General features: G+C 36.2%; 1 protein-coding gene across 3 annotated transcripts in view; it reads right to left on the minus strand.

Moving 5' to 3' along the window:
* Positions 1–1,913: 1,913 nt before the first annotated feature.
* The window catches only part of LOC124722736 (pre-mRNA-splicing factor 38B-like), an 87,349-nt gene continuing 65,048 nt past the window's right edge, over positions 1,914–24,214 (minus strand). The window contains exons 8-9 of one of the 3 annotated variants that reach the window (XM_047247878.1): positions 19,252–19,581; positions 1,914–2,193 (exon numbers count right to left, since the gene is read on the minus strand). In XM_047247878.1, the coding sequence (XP_047103834.1) occupies positions 2,184–2,193; positions 19,252–19,581 (340 nt within the window). In that variant the 3' untranslated portion in view covers positions 1,914–2,183. Of the gene's footprint in view, positions 2,194–17,509; positions 18,653–19,251; positions 19,582–24,214 lie in introns of those variants that run through there. The other 2 variants (XM_047247876.1, XM_047247877.1) reach the window with 2 other exon arrangements.

Genomic DNA, 24,214 nt, shown 5'->3' on the forward strand with positions numbered 1-24,214 from the left:
TGCACTGTTTGATGGTTGATACACTGATGTTGGGACACTGTAGAATCCATTAGCCATATTTCAACACCTGCCTTGCATACTACAATGTTGAACACATCATGGCAAAATCCATTTTTAAAAGCAGAACAGTCGAAGCACACAACTAGATTTTGTGGGTCAGCGGACATGCTTCTGCTCTGGCTTTCTCAGACTTGGCTGCAAAGCAAACATGCGGCCACCAAAGAGAGAGACTGTGATGAATATGGGCTTTACCATCTAACATTTGTTGAGGAAAATGACAATCATGACTGGCAAACTATTGTACTTTCCGAGGATTCAGTATCGCCCTCAGAAAACAATGGTCTGATAATTGTATCATGAAAATATCATAATCCCATCAACGTGACAACTATATACTGAGACAGTAATCTCTTTCCATTGGGATCAGTCTCCAGTGCACTTGTTCACAACAGGGTAAGGATGATTGACAGAACAGAATGAGATTACTCTTCTCAATTGACCTACTTCTGCACCAGCCCACAACTCCATCTAAACTGAATGGGCAGAAATGAAATGGACAAACTGGCCTAACCCTGCACTAAGAACCTGAGATAGCTTTTGGAACATAACCTGACAGACAGGGAGGAAAGGGGTAGAAAATAATATGTTTGCTGCCCACCTCAAAGACTTCTTTCCTCCTGCAATGCTTAACAGTTGTTGAGATTGAAAGCTTTTGGACAGATGTTATTTGAGTTCACAAATTCCTACTACTTGTAATTCCAACCTACCCATTTCTCTAACCTACCTGCTTAACCCATTAATCGGCCCAACATCTCATCATAACAGGAAACATTGCATCAGAAAAAGAGTAGATTGCGCAAAATGTTTGACAAACTTCCAGGGGTCATGTGAGGTCATCAAGATGTTGCATACCTAACACAACACATTACAAGGCATGGGGGATTTTTTGAAAACAAAGAAAGTTATTCCAAATGAAATTGATAGCAGATGGAAAAGTCGTGCATCAGTATCTCTTGCCAAATGTAACAGCCTTGGAGAATGGGATAGGTCAACCTGCAGTTACACAGCAGATAAATTTGACGTTTGCAACAGGCCCTATTGCTAGTTTGAATACCGTGGAGAAGAATGGATATTTGGAAGATGGAGGGTGACATACCAATACATTTTGGCTACAGATGACATGAACATATCATACACTCCAGTTGAGAACAGAGAAAGGTGTTCAATATGCATCATGCCAGAAAAAGTCAACCATAACAGCAACTACACACACACAGTCAAATGCTGACCTATGGAATGAGGCTTATTATTGTATACATGATGCATTTGTGCACAACACTGAATTCTCTTTAATTTCCCATACATTTTGTTGGCTAAAAATTTGTAGAATCTTTCAGAATTTCCTTATATGAGTACGATACTGACAAGAGGTAGGAATTTGATCTAAGATCTGCACATTACCAAAAAATGGCACTAAGGGTATGATATAGCTCCCATTCTTAAATAAAACTTTTTTGTAAGGGCTTTTCTGAGTTGCTTATGTATCTTTTTGAGAGGTCCTTGTATGTTAGATGTCTTCATGACTGCAACATTGAAAGCTGTGAAGACCACCAACAGTATCATCAACCCTTGCATGGTATCAGCTCTGGAAAAACATATTGTATGCCTGGGGTCATTTTTGACCCCAAAGTTATTCAAGCAACTTTATGGCGATAAAATTTGAAATATGTCCACAAAAGTAATTATAATTTATTGAGAAACATACACACGATGTTGATATTACAACCCCATAGTTTCTTAATATAATTAAGTAACATGTAAATTGTAATTATTCACTAGATTTGTTTGAAATATGAAAACATATTTTGTTTAGTTCCAAAAATTATTTTAACACAAAATATTCATAACCTGCACACTATGTAACAATACTATAATTAATTAATACTATGTGTAGTATCACTTACATGGAATTTTATTAGAAATACACTCCTACTTGCTCTCCGTGTCATATGATCAACAATCATTACACAACACACTTAACCTAGTGTGTTCTTTACAGACAAACTTGTGACACCCATCACATTGTTGATTCACTTTCTTGTCCTTTGACCTTGAGCATGAATCACATCATTTTCTTTTCAGATTTGGAACATCGGCTTCCTGGTTATTGTGTTGTTTTTCCTTTAGAAGATCCTTGAAGGCAAATGGGATACAGGAAGAAACCAATGAAAAAAATCAAAAGATGAGTAGAGCATTCTGAAAGGCTGGAAACATCTACGATAAATCATGCATATCATGTAATGTAAAACTGAGATGTTACAGCACTGCCATCAGGCCAGAAACTTTATGTGCATCAGAAACGGTCATGGATTGGAAAGGCGCACTAGAAACGAATGCGTTGTGTTCTGCACTGGGGCGACAGGATTTGTTGTTCAGTGTGAGGTTTGACTAATTCTTTTCCTAGTTCTGAGAGGAATTCTCTTCTTGCATTTCTACTTCTCATATCATGTAAAAATTTACAATACAGAACATAAGCAAGATACAAGCTACATCTAGTATATAAAAAAATTACAGCAATTGGCCACCTTTTTGTTCCTTGTTTCACTGAATAATGTCTAGCCATCTTATCAACTGTACCCACTCCTCACTTTTTTGAGTTGTAGAACATTATTATTTCAGGTGGCTCATGTCCACTTACATCAAATGTTTGGTGTAGAATAGGTGACAAAACGACTGACTTCTTTTGTGTAGTAACATACGAAGCTAAAACAGTATTCTGTCCATACCCAAAAGTGGTCAATAATGGGTGCCTCTGTTTTGACGGCAACATTTCTTTTGGTATCTCTTTATGGTTGGCCCGAAGATTTCCCACAAATGTCAATTTATTATGAGAAGTTCTTGTCCCAAATCAAAACCTGTAAAAAATTTGTCAGTATTAATGTTCCTACCACTTCCCTTCAGGTGATCAACTAAATCATGTACCACTCGTTTCTCTCGATTTATTTCCCTTCCTTCAGCAGATTTCCCCATATACACTTATGCATTTATGGCATAATTGTTCTCACAAACTACAGCAACCCACACTTTTATCCCATACTTTCCAGGTTTCTAAGGATTTCATTCATTATCATTGAATGGACACTGTCCCCTGAAAGTACACAGATGCAGGGACATAAGCAGGAATGCATGCATCAATGAACATTTCAGAACAGCCCTTATAGGTTCAGCTTTTGAACCAGAAGCAACTTTTGTTTCTTTCCTTGTAAGTTTATCATCAAACCAGAGGCACATCAAAATCTTGAAAAGAACACTGTGGCTGACCAATATTCACTCAAAGGCTTCCTACAAGCCTTGTGCAAGCCAGCTGTTATTAGTAGACCAAAGAATGCCTGCTGCTCCGTAGAATCAAGTTCAATCCAGGGTTCAAGAGTTGGGTGCAGAATTTTATTATATTCTGCACGATTATTGGTATGCATTACTATTACACTCTGCATGTGATTGGTGATAAAAAGTCTGAAACAATCTGCCCTTGTCTGTAATTGTGGTCGAAGGTGACATGGAATATGCGATTTCACGTAATACATGCCTTGAAACCTGCTTACACACATCAGGTGGTACTGTGTTGTGTGTTATCTGCCCACTTCTAGACACAAAAGCAGATGCACTTGTTACCTGAATACCATTATCATCATCTTCACAGTCACTCATACCCACTTCATCTCCGACCTGCATATCTTCCTCTATCATATCTCCACCAGCATCACTATCATCCTCGTTCCCAAAAATTCATTCATTATCACTTTCACTCTTCTGTAAATCTGCCAAAGCCTGCTGTTCAAGACTTTAGCTCCTTGCAAAACATACATCACCATCTATGATGAATAAACTATAACATCACACCTTCCTTCCAGAAAACTCAATTGCAAACTGTGAATGTGTTGTAACAATTTATGTAAATGTACTTTCTATTCATTGTTTACAACAATGTACAAATGAATGTCAGTTTATAGGGTGCATTGTTGCTAAGATTTATTTTCATACCAAAACTTATATATGACACTGCAAAACACATATTGCATACCTGGGGTATTTTCTGACCACACTGCAAAAATTTCAAATTTTTGTACCATAGACTGGGATGTAATCATAAATATTTTACCCAGTTATAAGTCTGTGAACAGCATATCTCGAGAATTAGTAATTTACACCCACATTAAAACTGTTTATTTGCAGTTAAACGAGCCTTGGGGTCTCAAAAGACCCCAGATATCATGTGAGGGTTAACATGATTAGTCCTCATCTTTGATCCAACCATCTGGACTGTAATAGGGGCTTCATGTGAAGGGCGTGGATAAAGTCTTCTTTATATAAGATTGTGTTCGTAGCTTTGTAAGTGACATTAAAAAAAAAGAGAGAGAGAGAGAGAGAGAGGGGGGGGGGGGGGGGGGGGAGAGAGAGAGAGAGAGAGAGAGAGAGAGAGAGAGAGAGAGAGAGAGAGAGAGAGAGAGGATGCAGCATTCAGTACAGAACAAAACTACATTTGAATAATTATTCTGAGTGCCTGAATTTCTGCACAAACATAAAAACCCATATTAAGTCACCTGGTCTGTATTTGATGGAGAATTGCAGTGGTCTGTGTTGTTATTCTGGTCATCTGAGATCCATATGTGGATCAGACATCTTGCTTAATCAGTTCTTGTGATAACCATTTGGTATAATCCTGAAGAATATAATTTTGCCCTCATAGCCTTAGAAGTATGACAAAGAGCTCAAAACCTGCAGTATCTTGCTTCCACGCATAGTGTGCCACTAGCAGGACAGGCATTATTGTATCACAGTCTCCCTGAGTCAACATCCTATTATAACATTTAGTAAGGCCATTTGAGTGGTAGGTAGTCGCCATTTAACCGGAAATTTTGTATTTTAGTTTTCTTCTGAAAGTAATTACAACCGAAAAACTTTTCCATAAAGATAAGCACACCTGATACTCAGTGTTTCAAAATGATTTCTTTCATTAGTAACAAAGGAACTTTTAAAATTCTGGATGTTGCTAGAGACTTTGTAATGACGTAACACACGAGACAATCAGTGTACACCATAAGTCATCAACTTCAACTAACATATTCACTAAAATAAAGGCAGGGCAATCTCTTTATTTCTATAGTAATAATTCTCAAAATATGAGAAGTCACCTTTTCAGCAGTTTATTCAATATGCAGCATATCTACACATATCCCATAAATGATAATGAGAACATGCAGTCCAGTTTTAGTATTTTTTTCAATGACAGTAATGATTCTAAGTCTGTATCAGGGTGTACATCAAAATATACAGTTAACAGGAAGATAAGAGACCAATCATTCAGAGGCATACCTATACATAACTTTATTGTATCAAAAGATATTTGAACTTTACACACAGAGACATTTCAAAAATTCTATGTTATCTTTCTTTCTTCCTTTTCGTGAAAGAAAAGTCCCCTGAGACTTTCCCAATGAGGTTCTTAAATAAGGTACATAAAAATCAGTACAGAGGAACAGACTGTTTTTTCTTCTTTACAAAATTCAAAATATCAATAGAATAATAAAACAATGTACTTGAGTGACCGGTACATAAGCTTCCATTTTCAGTGCAGTGTTCACATAGATGTCTATCAAGTAACAATATAACAACTTGTGCAAATACTATGGATGGGAAACAACGTATTATGAAAATGAGAGGGTGATTTTTTTTTTGCGTGTGTGTGTAAGGAGGTTTTATGCGAGAGAGAGAGAGAGAGAGAGAGAGAGAGAGAGAGAGAGAGAGAGAGAGAGAGAGAGAGGGGGGGGGGGGAGGTGGAAGGGAAGAGGTGGTGGTGGTGGTGGTGGTGGTGGTGGTGAAGGAGGAGGGGGAGGATGAGGAGAGAAAGGAAAATCATGAATTAGTGAATCTGTGACAATTACATTTTAGAGTAGATTTCTAGTAAGTTATTTCTTCTATCTTTGTCTCTCCTCTAAACAAAAATATTATTCAAAAGTTACATTAATTTTAAGTACATATATTGCCTTTTCACACATCGGAACCTACATATAATTTACAAAAGTAAGTACTTTGTGATTACATTAGCTCTGACAAAATGAGACAGTGATATATATCGAAACAAGAGCCTGTGAAATGTTTCATATGAATACAAAGTCCTTTCAAAAGCATTATCAGTCATTCACTGCATCATGCTCAGATTATCAAAAGGCAAACTATTTTCCCTGTGAAGACATGCTGTTACGCATTTTGAAAATTCATTTCAATACATTCATTTTTCATAATTAAATACATATCTCAGGGACCTGTGAACACAGCTGCCTGACTAAAGAAAATTGCCATCAACATATTCTTTGCAAATTTGAAAAAAAAAAAAAAAAAAAAAAGCATTTAAACTCTTGATACATATCCTGTAATATTTCCTATTCACATAGCTTATTTATGAACTTTTTGTCTTGGTTTTTTAAATTTTATCTGTAGTTTCATTTTCCATGAATACATGTTCAACTTATGAATGGGAGCTAATTAATGTACACAGATGATGTGTAGTGGTAGAGTGTGTAACATATCTTTTGTTTGTTGTGCATTTTACACAGTTTACCATTTCATATGCAGGGTGATGAATATAGTGCTGTAATGCTTGTTCATATTGACAATGAAACTTTTTGGAAAAATACCCAAAAAATGTGCTAAAGTTAAATGATGAGGTGTCTAGAATTTGTCAACTGTGGTGTAAACATTGCTAAGTGGGGCTCTCATGCCAGGCTCCACTGTCATATCTAGCCCTTTAACTGTTCCCACATATGCTGTTCTATTCAAGTATGTACACACATTTGAAATAGTTTTGGTCAACCCCTCCAGACAGGCTAGAAGTTAGAATGTAGCTCCACTTACAACAACTGAGGCTGATATTGTATCTATGTAAAATAAATTAAGATCAAGAGGAAATATGTTTCATCTTAGCAGTGTAGGCTTGTCTTCTATCTGCATATTATGGCAGAGCCTAACATAACAGACCCCCCTTGTGTTTATAGTGCAACAGCCAATCACAGCTATCTTGTCTTTCAATTTTAGCACATTTCTGGTATATTTTAGTCAAAGGTTTCAACACCAATGAGAGTTTAATTGTCGTACTTTCAAAAATTTTCAAATGTTGTTAAAAGAAGCACACCATAACATGTTTCAATATCTCTTTTCATAGTACCTCTGTGTACTGTCATCTTCTGAAAACCTCATTTCTGTACCTTGAAAAGGTCACGAAATAAAAGTGTTGTTACATCATCCTACATGGCTCACCCCCCCCCCCCCCCCCCTTTTTTTTAAAGTGTGACATCCATTTGTTTTGATTTAAACTGAGTATATTAGTTCATGATCAAAATAAAATATGATGCTTATCATGCCAGTAATAAGATGAAATTATAGAATACAGTACAGAATTGAAAATTATGTTTGCTTCCTCCAGAAAATAAATGTTCTGGACAGCCAACCAAAAGAACAAGATCACTTTCATTTTTTGAGGTAGATTGATTAGTTTGTATGCTGTTTTAATTAAAATGACTTTCACAAGTTTGTTACATTTCAAATGAATAAAGGGAATATAAGTCAGAAATTTAAATCTACTGTAAGCTTTAAAACAGTCCAAACATTTTGGACTTTTGTAAAACTGGGTACCAAGGGCTACGAGGCTGAAATACAAACTATGACAGGGTACAAAGTATAAGAAAACATGGAAAGAAAATAATTATCATTTAATAAGATGGAAATTAATATTTAAATGTCTTCAGCAAACACTGCCACTATAATTACTGATGGCAAATAGCTGACTGGCAATGATGTACAGTAATGTTCAGTGGGTAATTTATCCTCAGTATTACCCAGAATGAACACTTGTTTATGCTAATGATATGTTTTAAAAAAAACTTTTGTACATCATGGACTGGAATGCACTAAAAGGCTGAATCATTTGAAAATTTCAAATTACAATTATTAACTACTCTGAGTGTTCCATACCTTTGTTGAATTAATGATTTTTCCTTCATTGGGGACCACAGTCAAGTAGAACTTCTTGAAAGAAATTTCTTCCGTCTGAGTGTCAATTTGCATTAATTCATTTCACACAATCATGATTTCGGGTTTATAGCCATTCCCAGGTGCAATTTGAAATATCAAAAACTGTCCAACCTGTCTAAATGATATGCCATCATCAAAGAAACACTTATCTGGTCTTATAAAACAGTCATCACATTAAAGGACATGAGTACCATACATATACTGTGTGTCTTTGATATGTATTCATATCCTTTAATATAATGATCAGTTTAAGACCAGATAAATGTTATTTTGACACTGACATGTCATTTACGAAGGTCAGATATTTTTGTGATTTCAAATTGCACTTGAGAATAGCTACAAAGCCGAAATCATGATTGTATGACATAAATGAATACAAACTTACAGTCAATGGCGGAAATTTCTTTTAAAAAAAATTGTTCAATTGTTAAATATCATTTTCTGTATCTATCATTATATGGAAGTGTTACCAAGACTGTATCTTGCACAGAAATGAACATCTGGACAGATTAAAATAATGTGTCAAACTAAGATCTGTACCTGTATCACTACTTTCTGTCAGCAAGACTCTATAGCTAATCTATACAATCACAAGTCACAGACAATACTAGCATCTCCAGTAGTTCTCTCCTACTTTGCAAATATCCTTATGGAGATATACGCATGATGTTGATACTGCCACATCAGAGCCGACGAAGACCAATGGGAAACAACAACATGGCCACTGCACCTAAACTTATTTGTGCTGTTTTAGGACATATACTTGGTACACATAAGGCAAGGAGAACAAATTTACTCTATAATGGTTGTTGTTCTTCAAATTATTAATAAGAAACAGAGACCTGGAGTCCCGAAAATGAGGGATGCAAATGAAGACAACCATATGCTATTGGGGAGAATGTCTAGTTGATGACAATATAGAAATTAGAGAAAAAAATAATGTTGGCAACTGTGAACACATGAAACAATTCTACTACTCTGAAGAAATGTTTCTGGAGGTAGCAAAATAAAGAAAATGTAGAAAGTTTCAAATGGGCAAAGTAAATAATAAAACTGGCTCAAAAACTGAATTAACACAATGATGACAGGTTTTACCAAGTCATTTGTTTGTGGTGGTGGTGACAAGGGGAGGAGGGGGTGTTAGTAAGAAGTCACACAGCATTTATATGGGTAATGATGTCATGGAAGTTTTGATCTCTGATAACTCTAAGTTAATCGTTATCTACCAACACCCGGTATTAGAAACTGAATGAATGCTCTAGAACTAAGAATTTGCCTTTGGCACAGGAAAGATAGGGACAAATCATGGGAAGAGCAGAAGCTTGAATGACACTGTAATTATTGGAGAACTGGAACTTGGCCAGAGGTTATAGAACCTAGGAGCAGCAATAAGGAACAAACTGTTTATCTGAATGGCAACAACAACCAGACTATGAGAATGTGTGTGTGTGTGTGTGTGTGTGTGTGTGTGTGTGTGTGTAAGCTCACGCGCACCCCACCCCCCCGTCCCCCCACCTCACATACCTCTGTCTACAGGTAGTAACTACTACGTCTAGTGTAGTGAAAGCTACACACTGAGGAGGATAAAATTATATACCACAACAATATTATACATGAACTGGAGTCACAGAGAACCAAGAAATTTGTGAAACAGAGATGGAACTTCATTAGTTGATATGGTATCAGGAGTAATATATTCACACTGTGCAAAATAATTAAGCATTCAACATTTATAACAAATAATACTGCATATCTGTTGCACACATGCCTATGTTTCAATCTGTCAGTTGTGAAGACAAGCAAATGCAGATGAACTGTACAAATACAAATTAAATCAAGAGAACTACAACAAAAGAATCATGTAACACATGTATCCAATAAATAGCAACTACAACATTGGCAATCCATATAACCTAGAATAACAAATATCAGCATCATCATCATATCAAACAGTATAAATGGGAATCGGTCATTCCAGCCACATCTTACCATACATTCATCAACTCAGTTACAGTGATAAATGTTGTGAAAAAGAAGTTACATTATAACAACATACAACTAGCAGCTTTGCCAACTCTTTAACAGAATATGACAACAAAAGCCCAATGAAATTTCATTGGTAGCCATTCACAACAAATGTTGTGCATAGTATGAGGATGGAATTGAGGCTGAACATCTGCTCACTACTAGCACATATTGGTTTATCAACAACAACAGCAAACTCTTTTTTTTAGCTATAGTATAATTATCAAAATATGCTGAACAATAAAGGGATTGCTAAAATCTATCAAAAGTCAGACAAACCTCCAACAAGAATATAAAATAGTTTTTCTTTGAATATTTCACTTACTAATATTGGTGAAGAATGACCGACTTACAAGTTGCCATATTACCAGAAAAAAACCAACAAATCTGGGAAACATTTATTTGCACACTAATTTTTGTTTCTTGGCTTGCTATATCTGACTCAACAGGTTTGCAGGACTGGGGACAACTGTACCAACCATTAGAACTCTCCTGATTCCTAGTAAAAGAAAACAGTATTATAGTAGTCACAGGAACTGTTATTGAATTCTGTACTTTTATTTTTTGAGCATCTTGTATTAAAATGGAGGATAAAGCTACATAAACTCTTCCTCAATGAAGCAACTTTGATTACACCAAACATTTAAGGATTCTCAGTATAAAACAAGATTCCCATTTTTCTTGTGGGCTGCAGTGTACTCAAGTGAGCTGGAGCAAAACCATTGCTAACCCCAGATGAACTATGCAGGTTAGAGCTAATTTCCTTATCTGAAAACAATGAATAAAATGTGCATGGAGTGCAAAAATCTCTGATGAATGGTATTAAAACCTGGAAAAACCTTACATGGCGTAGTAATGATGAAAATATAACAATAATGATATATGCTGCTTACTGGTATGGCTTAATAACTTGCCTTTCATGAGGTTTTAGTGAAAAAGAGAGCCCCATGATCAGATTATAATATCTAACCATGACAAAAAACTGGATGCCGTGATATTTTAGGGACTAGTATTAGGAGAATGGAAAATAAAAGTTAAAGGCATTGTAAAGACAATTATCAATGCCACCACAACAAAACTTGCAAAGATTTTTACTTCATACTTCTGCATGGACAGTCAATATTTATGACGTTAATATTTCAGTTGCATAACCCTCAGATGAACGACCTCCAACATTCATCACTTCCAAAGGTGAAATAGTAACATTGACAGTAGAAAAGTTAGTCTGAAGCAATACATTACAGGAAGATCTGGCTCCAATTAACATATGGCAATAACCATACACAATGAATCTTATAATAATATTTAAATAGCAAATTTAATGGTTAATATGCATAGTGCAAGAGAGAAAACAATGGTGTTTCATACTCACAGTGGAATAACAATCTGTTTTACAGTCAATGTGGCTATTTTGAGATATAAAAGCATAACTAAATTTCCCAACAAAAGACATTATTCTCAACCAATGTGTGTTAAATAAATGGTAGCTATCTTATTCCAGTATGGTGGCACTCAATTACCTCCAGCTACTGTAAAAGACAACAGATAGGGAAGAAACTACTTAGTTTTTCAACCATCAACCATCCACCCACAGCAAACAACTTCCTATTTGGAGTTTATTCTGCCACTGTACTTCTCACTTGCCTCTTGAGTTAACCCTTTGACTGATAAACCCATATATAAATGAGTGGCAATTGTTAGATGTCAGGTGTTGTGTACAGGTTCAGTTTGCAGTTTCATATGCTTCACTTGTTTTAAATCAGTTTCTTATATTGCATTGTCTTGATGAGTAATGTTCTTTGTTATGTCTGTTTCTGTTACTCTAAGCGTCGAAATTGCATTGTTCCACAGTCCCATTCTAATGCTTGTTGCTTTCCCAAAAGAGCATTTTCCAGCGTGGCCTTTCCAATGTGTGGCCATCAAGGCTGCCCATCCCACATACTGGTCTCATCAAAAAACAATGTGCTTGATAGTAATTTCATTATTATGATCCGGTGGGGTGTGGAGGAAAGTCTACGTAATCATTTTTGTAAAACTGTATCAATAAAAATGTGTAAGTTATATTTAGACACACAAGAGTTTAATTTCTTACTCCTGACTTGAGAGAGAGAGAGAGAGAGAGAGAGAGAGAGAGAGAGAGAGATTTGGCTGTGAGAGAAAGTCAACTTTTGAGAGAGAGAGAGAGAGAGAGAGAGAGAGAGAGATATTTGGCTGTGAGAGAAAGTCAATTTCTAGGGCTGCATGCGGGTTTTGCGTCATTTCCCAACACCCCGGTGAAAGGATTAATACTCAACCAATTAACTCTACCACCTTTCTGTTGGTTTTAGATTCTTTTTGGCCACAGAAATTTTTATATATCATCAATTTAGGTCGCTGTTTACATATACATATTCATGTCACTGCTCTCTACTTCTTGCTTATCATCACCTTGCTGATCTAATAGGCTTTGGTTTGATTTCTAGGAGACTTTCCCAGCATAATTAATTGGTGGTATGTTTTTCAGTATCTAGCACAGCTGATTCCATTTTGGATACAATATTTCAACTACTGACAGAGTTATCTTCTTTATATATCATGTACATTACTGAAGATTTTGGTCTGAAAGCAAACAGCAGATATTTGTCCAATTTCCTTACAAATGCAATTAAAAAGTAAAATATGGCAAAATATTAACAATTGTAGCAGAAAAGTGTTCAAAGTATTACTTATCTGACAGCAGCTAAGGAGGGATAATCAGAACACCTAACAATAAAACCTCTGACAGTCTGTTCTGTAGCAGTAGAGGAAATGTTATGCAGAGAACTATGTCTAAAGATCATGACTCAATCCCACACTTGAGATGTCAAGAGACTGAACATTTGCAAAAGGAGTAGTGTCAGTTTATCAAATATAACATTAAAAAATGAAAAATAAAACTGATTGACATACAACTTTTAAAACTCACTAGAATGTCAAGTTTTCTGAACTTTTAAAAATGTTTTCAAGCATGAGATGTAAAAATGCCAAAAAGGATGAAAAGGCACTCCTAATCATCATTGATCATTAGAGTACAATGTTGCAGTCAGAGAGGACAATGGAAGAGTCTCAAATTAACCAAGATACAGATTTTGACACAACTATTCCTTGCCCTAAATCACCTGAAAACTTTTAATTTGTGTTTTCCGTTTTTTCATCCTCCTCTATAAGAAATTACACAATTTGCAGATTAGAGTTTTTAAATGTGTGTTTCTGTGATTATTCCTGCTTCAGCAGCGGGTAAGTAGATGTTCTTCTAATGTCACAAATATTGGTGCACAAATCTACAAATTGCATTCAAAAAGAAACAAGCCAGAGAACCGCAGAAGGGATTATAATGCCATTACCTATGGAAGAAGGTGTGGTCCCTAGGAGAGTGCTGACACACCACACTCACCACTAGAGGAACAGAGGCACACGCCCAAGTGATGACGGAGCAAGCACTTACACACATTCACTGTCCACTGCACTTAGTCTAGCTGAGAACAGTGGAATAGAGACTTCTGAAGAAGAAAGATCAAAGGAGGGTAGTGCATCTTAAGACATCAGAAGGAGTGCAGGGGTGGAAATTCATCAAAGAATGACACAAATGTATGGAGAGCATGGCATGTCCGTCACAATGGTCAAGGCATGGCAAAGCAATTCAAAGAAGAATGAAGGAAGTTGGCCAATGATGTACAATCTGGAATACCACACCACATTACCGATACCACTGTCCAGCAGGTGGATGCCCTCATTATTGAAGACTAGCAAATTATGTTGGCAGCCACTGCCACAGAGCTTCGAACTGCAATAGACATGCAGTGCTATCCATACACTTGTGCCATTGTCCAATGTAATTCCGTTCCCCCACACTCCTTTCGCTGTAAGGAAACACAACACCCCTTTGTTCTTCTTCTGAAGCCTCTCTTTCTCTATTTTCAGCACTATTAAGTTTGGTGCATGGTTGACACAAGAATGTGCTCACTTTGTCATGCGATGTGTGCCCATACCCCTCTTGGAATGGGCTTGGGGTCTCAGCATTCGTACAGGAACCACACTTTCTTCTGTAAGCAATAGCATTGTGATACTTTCAGTGGTTTTCACTTTACAGTCTCTGGCTTGTTTCTTTCTGAATGCACCTTATAATAAAATCACAGAAACAAACATTTTACAAAGTTACTACTGGCGAACATTTGAGGTCACTCGTGTCTCCTATATTATCTACTTTCATCCATCATGAGTCATTAACAATGTAACTCCATTACTTATGCATTTCCTCTACTAAATACCTGTATAAAAATTTTGATCCATGTCTAAGTATGCTCTGCAGGCTGTAATTTCTATATTAATCATAAAATAGATTTCTCGATAAAGCCGATCATATTGGGCTGGAATAGCCACCCAGTTATCATCATTTGACAGATGTTTTTTGTTCATCAGAAAACTGAGAAAACATACTTAAGAGTACATCTTTATGTCTTACACCAACATACTAAAAGTGAAGTACTAACTTTTCAGAGCTATTACAAAATGAATGAAAATAAAATCCACACAACACTGTATATGATTTAATAAAAATATTCACTATACACTATTTATTGTGGTGTTTAGGAGAAGTAACAAATAAAGATGAATTTCAGTAATAAAAATGCGAATGCCAGCAAAAAGCTGCATATAACAAAAACAGCATACAAATACTACTAATGATACACAAACAAAATAAGTTTCCAGTGGAACTTATTGTAAAACAGATGTTCAATCAGTAAGAAAGTTGTCTGTTCTAAACTATTCACCACCTTTTTTTCACGTAGAAATCATAAATTAGCACAGTTCAGAGAGAGAGAGAGAGAGAGAGAGAGAGAGAGAGAGAGAGAGAGAGAGAGAGAGAGATAGTACACAACAATTCTGACTGATCCCAGTCGTCAGTCTGTTATTCAGAGAGATTCTCCATGCCCTCAAACTGTTGTCAAACTACTGACGTACTCCTGGACACAGGATGTAGTAATTTCATGACATTATTTCCAACATGCTTAGTAAATTTCTAATTATTTATCAGGTTTCTTTTTGACAAAACAAATACTTTCAGTGTCAAAGTAGACAACCTGGCAATACAAATAGCAAAAGCCAACCAAATCTCAAAACACAATAAGACATTAATTTTCCATTTGTGCTTATGTACCCCAGATTCTTTTTATTATCTAGTAAGGTAAATGTGCATTGGTGATACTGAAAAGGCATTAGAGTGCATAAGTTGGAGTTCAAAGAAATTGGAGGATACATGACAGGTATGTAATGTACTGTTAGAATTTAACTACATTTAACATTCTGACAATAAAGTTGACATAAATAATAGATAAGGGAAAAAATACATTCAGTCACACGAACAGGTGAATATGCACACACTTCTCGACATTTTCTGTGATACCTTAACAATTGTTTACTTCAACAACATTTCATGTTTATATATAATTATTTGATTAATCAATACTACTTCATCACTGCAATTAAAATATTCTACAGTAAAATACTTTGTTTTATATCAGTACAAAGATCATTCAAATTAAAACCAAAGAAGCATGTCTTCAAACATCGTACTGAGCTTTATTGTACTCACAAAACCTCACATTTCTTTTATACCACTGCCAGAACAGTAGCGTGTAGTTCACTCCTGTTGTTACCTAAAAGCCATGCACCACTTTGCTACACCTCCATTTCTATAAAAGGGATATTTAACCAAAAATATTCCAGAGGAAAAAAAAGGTTATCATGGCTTGCAATTCTGGACAGGAAGGAGTGCCTGGTCCCTGGCACAAATCTGCCCGGCGGATGTGCGTCGAGGTCTGGTGAACCGGCCAGTCTGTGGATGGTTTTTAGGCGGTTTTCCATCCGCCTCAGCGAATGCGGGCTGGTTCCCCTTATTCCACCTCAGTTACACTACGTCGGCGATTGCTGCACAAACTAGTTCTCCACATACGCGTACACCGCCATTACTCTACCACGCAAACATAGGGGTTACACTCGTTTGGTGTGAGACATTCCCTGGGAGGTCCACCGTGGGCTGAACTGCACAATAACCCTGGGTTCGTTGAGGGGCGGTGGAGGGGCGGAGTGGACTGCGGAAGTTGTCGTGGGGTTGTGGACCACTGCGGCTGTGGCAGGAATAGAGCGTCACCGTCATTTCTAGGTCCCCAGTTAACATACAGTACAATACAATGGCTTGCAAGGTGCAAAGGCAGTGATTGCACACCCAAATCTGGCAAATTATTCTGATTGCATATATTTCATTCAAATTCAAAATGACAAACGAGTCTTCCAAGCACTTTTTGAACTTTAACAAGGGTATTAGGTGCATTATACCAACTTTCACATTCAATAAAGGGTAACAGATTTATTGTGAGTGGTTTTGTTTGTTCATATAATATGGGTTTTCATACACAGTATTCATATTCTTGCTGATATTAGGTTTCTTGGAGTACTTCTTTTCAGCTTTTTCTGTGGAAAGAAGATCCCCTGAGGCTAAGGAGGTAGCTGTTTTGCTATTTCTAGCAGTAAATTTGAAGCAATACCGAGTATTTATACGGTACTTGTAATTTTGATTTAAACGTTTCTCATGCTGAGCGTACATGTCTCAATACAAATATTTGTATATATGTAGTTAATTTTTTATTCTTTTAAATTAGAGTAATTATTATTATTATTATTATTATTGTTTGCACAAAACACATGAAAACTGTTACTCAGAAAGAAAAGAAAAAAAAGATGTAAAAAACCACACAGCATTGTTAAAATTTAGATGAAAAATTAATTTTATTATTATTATTATTATTATTGTTTGCACAAAACATATGAAAACTGTTACTCAGAAAGAAAAGAAAAAAAAAGATGTAAAAAACCACACAGCATTGTTAAAATTTAGATGAAAAATTAATACTGCAAAAACAGAAGAGAGGGAGGAGGTGAGCCATAATCCAACATGCATATGAGAAAGAATGAAAATTACACAATTAAAAAAATAGGAATAGTTTGTTGTGAAAAACTGAGTTGCACCATCCACTATACACATGAACTAAAAGATTCAAAGGAACACTGACAAATGATACATGATATTTATAAAAGATATATGACAATTCAAAAGCCATGATTCACAGAAGATGTTGTGTGTCCCATTTTGTAAAAAATCAAAACTTAGAATATTTCACTATACTTTGTGAAAAACAATATGTAACAATATATTTACTATGGTATACTTGTTGACAGCCAGAAAAATTACCATAACTATAAAATGCAGTTACAGTAAGGTTACAAATGGGGGTGAGTTTATTATAATCAGTATCAAAAATCCATTTTTGATGTGGGTGTGAAATCCAGTGGGGGGGGGGGGGAGGGGGGGGGAGGGGTGAGAGGGGGGAACGTATCAACAAAAAGTTCATATCTTGTTAAATACAAAATATCATTATGTGAAGCACTGGAACAATGTCAAGACTGTTATTCAACACTGGATGAGTCGATCTTTGATTTAGCCGAACAAATTGTGGTAATTGATATTAAATCTGCTTTGTACTGAGCCGTTGTTTGTAATCAAGGCATTTCTGATTACTTTGTAATGATAGATCATTGACGTCTTAGTACTTCAGCTCAAACACACAGTTAAGATAATATTTTAACTGGTACCGATATGGCATTAGTGTTTTCATTCAGGCTCACATTCTGTGATCTTCACTCGTAACAATTATGGACTGTTATCTAGAATGGGACCTGTGTGTGACAGACCTCATATCAGTTTGAGGCTGGTGACTACAACGACGATCCTTACTGCACAAACAGTATTGTTTTGACGTGCTTGAAGTAAAAGCATTTCAAACCAGTAAATATCAGGCAACCTTAACAGTTATCTCCACAAACTCTACTGGTAGAAGGTGAAAAATTAGGCACAAATTTGACCAAGTTTTAGTGAGGAAACATGTTTGGGGTATACTTTTATCTACAAGTAAATTACATTTCTGTAGACTTAATTCTATAGTCAAACAAATAAAACACACTACTTGAAAGTGATATGCAATGAACTGCTTTCATAGGCTCACACATGGCTAACACGCAGTCTCACATTTTTAATAATTTAGTTAATATTTCTTTACAAAAATTCTCACACTATGCCATCTTTTAACAATTCCAGAACCACTCTTGAAATAAAGCTCAAAACAAATTTCCTTTGTTTCAAAATAAAAGCTGAAATTTTTGATGATCAAAAATAGTTCTTGCATTTCTTGTAATGATTTGAGATATTTAATCTATCAAATTGTATTGTTCCCAGTTTTAATTTAAATGATCTTTGTATCAACTTCTCACAAATTAGAAGTAATAGCAAATACAGCCACCTATACAGCAGTCATACAGCTCACAATATCAAAATCTGTAAGTTCTGTAGAGCGGAGACTGCATACAGTTCTCTCTCTCTCTCTCTCTCTCTCTCTCTCTCTCTCTCTCAGACACACACTCAATAATACAAAGTGTCTGCAAATTTCAGCTCCGTTTCCTTTTATGGCTGGAAAAAAAAACCATACCAGGAAAACTATGTTAGTATTTTACTTCATACTCAGGTAAAAGATATATTTCACTATAAATGGAAAAAAAATTATCATACTATCCACTAACTTTATCTTTGCCCCCTGATCTGTAATACTTAATTAGCACAAACAATAACTCTGTCAATGTTTGAGATCAAATATGCTGCAGTTCAAAATAAGCTACAGCACCAATTTGTAACACTTTCCTTCATCTTCTATACTGTATTTTGGGTGAAATTGAGCATTAAAGGTGTTCCTGGTTCACCACAGGCAGGAACCTCCTACTACTCTTCGATGAAATTGTGGCTTCAGCTATGATGACATGAAACATATAGATATTTATTGTGTCAGCACATCTGTGTTAACTCACTAGAAGGTTAATATGAATCAGAAGACAAAGCTTCCATTTCATTGTTAGCAAAACTACATACGGGAAGTAGAGCTTGTTCTTTTCTCTCCGAATGCCTTATAATCTGAGTGAAGTTGACTTATCCTACTTTCTGTTACACCCCCAGGGAAATGGAAAAGAAAAAGTTTGTGGATAACAGATACAACTGAAATATTGAAATATACATACCGTGTTTCTCGAGAATAATCCCTCTCTTTGTCATAAGCACGATCCAAGTCTTTATCCTTATCTCGACTGCGATCTTTGTCACGGGAATCCTCTCTGTCCCAGACCCTAGAGCGTTCATGAGCCCTGTCACGAGAACGGTCCGTTTCCCTCAATTTTTCTCTGTCTCTTTCCCTATCCCGTTCTCGATCCCTGTCTTTATCTCTGTGTCGGTCTTTTTCTTTATCCCGTTCTCTTTCTCTTTCCCTCTCTTTTTCTCTCTCCCGTTTCTGACGTTCCTTTTCTCTTCTGAGCTCTGCAGCAAAATCGTCAGGTGAGCTTCGACGAACAGGGCTGCAACAAGTAAAAACAGCAGTCACTGTTTGAACACACAGATGGAAGCATGATTTCAATGTGAGACAAAAACAGCATACAAAGTAAGCCTTTCACGGCTATAGATGAGCTCTTTGCATTCTTTGCTGAGGTGGCCTTTGTTACGGCTGTACTGCTTGTCAAATGCTGGTGTTTCTGCTGAGAGATGGCATTCTGGCTGATATGAAATATTTATCCGATTTTTCAAAAACTATTTGGAAAAAAAAAGAAATGTTTTTGCACATCTTACAACCTGATATCTTCACTCCATAAAGAACTGAATTTCTTTTCATTATCCATCATTGTTACTGCACTGCATCAAATTAAGTAAAACAATGCAGCGAATTTTAAAGAGTTCACAAAGGTAAAAATGCAATGCACAAGCTTTGTGTATTGTTGATTTGAGCTCATAAATTTCAGTAAATGAAATGTAGATAAGATACTGAAATTTTATTTAAAATTGAGAGAACAATAATATCTCTTTTCATGCTTGAGTTACTGGGTTTTATAATTGAAGGACAGTCGCATGTGACACACCCATTCACAGCCTTGCACATCGCGAATCGTGTGGCCATAAAAATTGTCATATCTCATGAATAGTTAAAGATACTGAAACGAGGATTTCTGCAAATGATAGCACATAAGGAGGCATAAATACTCAAAACTTTTTTTATTTGCCAAGATATGGAAATAACTCATCTGCAGCAGCGAGAGGTCGACAGCTTATGATACATTCAATGTTCATAGCACTGTAGGGAAATCCAAGTGGCAGGCATATACATGTCTGAAACACCTGGGGAACGGCATAGAAGGACTAGTATACATGTTCACAACAGTGTAAGGGTTAATGAAAACTGATTATCCCCACCCTCAATAACACTACAGAGGCAGGTGAGAGAATCAACCAATATAATAATCTATTTAACATGCAAATATAGTGTCAAAGAAAAAATTAAGAGAGCATGAAAGTCCTGCAAAATAAGAAGTATAGGCTGACTGAGTTATTTATGGTCATCATAAGCTCTCAATGAGTCAAGTAAATATCAAATGAACAAAATTACTGTCAAGGTAATTAGTATCATAATAAATTACTCTATTTCTAACACTATTATGACTAGTCTCAGCTAGGATGATCACAATATCACCCAACTCAGTTACCTGGCTTTAAATAACAAAATTTATCATTAGAACATCATTTTACCTCTGGTTCCAGCCCATCACACCACTGAATAATGAATTCATGGCATTAACAGAGATAAAAGTTGTGGCTAAACAGTTACACATCAGTTAGATTGTGGTCTGTTGCACTTAACTGTTCATAACTGATTGCCCTATAGAACCAAACAAGTTACAGAATGTGAAACACATCAGTCATGATGCCTTTACAAGAACTATTTGGAAATCTAGTGACACAAAATGGGTAAAAATGGACATCGAGTGAGGCAATCGAACACCATAAAAACACACACAAACCTGCAGGGTAACACAAAATGTGGGCACTGCCAAAATAAGACCTATCTGCACTATGGAACTTCAACACTGTTAGGGTAAAACTGACACCAAGATTTTTGGTTTCTGTACATGGGTTAAACAATTGTTTTCTTGGGACTAGCACGCTTCTATGTTGCAATACATAATTAGTAGCAAAAGGAAAATTTTACATAAATGAGAAAGTGAAAAACAGTATAATCTGTTTTAGTGACATACCATGAAATTGGCAATTTTTAGTAAATGCCACACAATTTAGTGTTTTTCCCACTCCCATACAAAAATGTTATAAAACTGAGGGGGCAGTTTCCTACACTGAACAAATATTGAAATAAATATTCTCAGCAGTCTGTGTTACTGCAAGAAAAAGGTAACATGATGTCACATGTATGTGTTGTGAGAGGCTGACTGAAGCAAAGTGAGCAGCATGATATTGATTTGTGTGTTAATGAAGGTAAAAACTAAATTTCATGATTTTCTTATTTCTACTTGTGTACTACAAAAATATGTTGTTTAATTGATCCACCACATTACAGATCTTCCCAAAACTCATCATTTTTGGTATTATTTGTGACACAAAAATATCAAAAATTCTGAAGTCGCCAGATAAAACATTATTTGTATAACCAGTTAAAAGTAAAGACTGCATCATTATTGCAGGAAAATGAATTTCTTCAACCAGTAACTTTTGAGTAATATGAAGGTATGAATACTTCAGGCAGTGGTGAAGGAGACACTGGAAGACTCTAGGTTGTACGAGAGCTGTTCAAACATTACCCAAGTTTTATTCATAAAATCAATCTTTATTCAGATACAATTGTTCGACACTAGTCATCTTCGAAGTAATCCCCTTCACCTCTCCCAACGCTGCTGCTACTGCTGGAACCATTGTTACAAAGGGTCTTCCGGTATGGTGCACAGCTGCCCTGCCAAATTCTGCATAATGTCTTCTCTGTTCTGAAATCTGGTCCCTTTCAAAGTTTTTTTTCCAGTTTAGGGAAAAGCCATAACTCACTTGGTGCTGGGTCAGAGGGATAGGGAGGCTAATAAACAAGTTACAAAAAACTCCAAATTAATTGAGGATGATAAGTGAGTGCGTTATTGTGGTGACAGTGCCAAATGCCTACTGTCCCGAAGTCCAGACGTTTGCATCTCACTGCTTCACAAAGTTGACACAGAACCTCTTGGTAGTAGTCCTTATTGACATTATTAGCTTCTGGGACGTGCATGTGTTGGAAAACACCACTGGAATCAAAAAAGATTGTTATCATGACTTTCACATTACTGTGATCTTGCCTCAATTTTTTGGGTCTTGGGGATGATGGATGCATCCTCTGTGATGACTGGAATATTGTTTCTCAGTCATACTGATAAAACCAGGACTCATCATCAATGATCACTGTGTTAAGAAAGTTGGGATTACTGTTCACAGTATCCAGCACATCCTGTGTGCTCTGCAAACAAAGTTATTTCGGCTTAGTTGTCAGCAACTTTAGCACAAATTTTGACGAGATATTCCTGAGGTCCCAAGGTTTCATTAAAACAGAATGAATGGTTCCAGTACTAATTTTAACTTCATCTCCAAGTTTTCTGATCATGATTCATCTGCCCTGCATCACCAGCATCCTTATGTGATCAATAACAACAAGCCTTATTTGTGGATGTTGAGGGTCTACCTGAATGTAATTCAATCTTCACTAATGAGTGACCATTCTTGAAGTGGTTGTACCACTGAATCTTTTATATAATTTCAACTTGACAATTGCCAAGCTTAAAATAAAATTTGAGATAATAACATTGTTCCACTTTTTCTGTCGTTTTACTCACAACACAAAAACTGATGACTATCAGTTACATGTGTTCATTTGTCAAAATCAGGCATGCGCACTATGTATGCCTACAAACATAAGTGTGTGCCCGCCCTGATACTATTGTTGGTTTCAGCAATAAAAGATAAAGTCGGATACTATTTGAACAGCCCTGGTATCCTAAAATTAAGCCAACAATGTTTAGGCCAAAGATCGGTGTATTAAACGTGTTCAGAATCCTAGGTTCCTGTTTCAAGTGTGGTAAAACAAAATGTGGGCAATGCCAAAATTAGACATACTTGCTCTATGGAACTTCAACACTGTAAGGGCAAAATTTGCAAATAGATTTTTGGCTTCTGCACGTGGGTTAAACAACTCTTTTTCCTGGCACCAGCAAACTTTCATACTGCAATACATTATTAGTACTGACAGGAAAATTTCACATTAATGATATAGTGAAAAATAACCCACTGTTATCTATCACTTTTTTTTCACATGGGGCCAACAGTCTTCTCACTCGCCACCACATGGCCCAGCACTGGCTCAGTGCAGGGCAACAAGCAGGTGGCCTTGCCATGCACCTCAGGAAACATGGATACTATACAGCTTTGTCACAACGTAATGGCACTAATGAGCTCGACAAACATTGGAATGCACTTAGAATTAGAATTTCCTTCAGTTATCAATTTTCCATATTTTCTATGACTGGTTTAGCAAGAATCACCACAACAACTGAGTATGCTCATGTATAATGAAAATTAAAGTGATAATCTAATATTTAGTGTTACAAAAAGTAATTGATTTAGCTGTGGAACTATGAATTTTATAAGCACATGTGGCACTTCACTCCAGCAGTCTCATCTTGGACTTTACTACTGCAGATATATCAACACCACAACATTTGGCTCGCTGTCATCCGGACTTTGACTACGCTTGGAACTGGACTATTCAGAGATTTTTACTACTCAGCACTCCAGAAACCAGATTCACCCATACACTTTGCTGATCTCTGTCTCAGTGGCAGCACTCGCCCTATCACTTAAGAGTGTAGCAATACACCTTGTTGAGTACTCACCACTCATGGATACAACAGAACCATTATAATACTTGACTGGAATTGTGTAGTAAAAAACAAGGAAGGTCAAATAAAGATGGCTGCATCATGTAAACAAGCTTCAATCCACTTTATATGAACAACTTTTGCACTTTCCACTGTATTTTGATGGCTTACAATTAGAACAACATAATCAAATAATTTGTACCTGAATTTAAAATAGTATTCCCAAACATATTAAATGTAAAGTATAACTACAAATCAT

Source organism: Schistocerca piceifrons, chromosome X, assembly GCF_021461385.2.
Source record: "Schistocerca piceifrons isolate TAMUIC-IGC-003096 chromosome X, iqSchPice1.1, whole genome shotgun sequence".
In the NCBI taxonomy this organism is placed as follows: Eukaryota; Metazoa; Arthropoda; class Insecta; order Orthoptera; family Acrididae; genus Schistocerca; species Schistocerca piceifrons.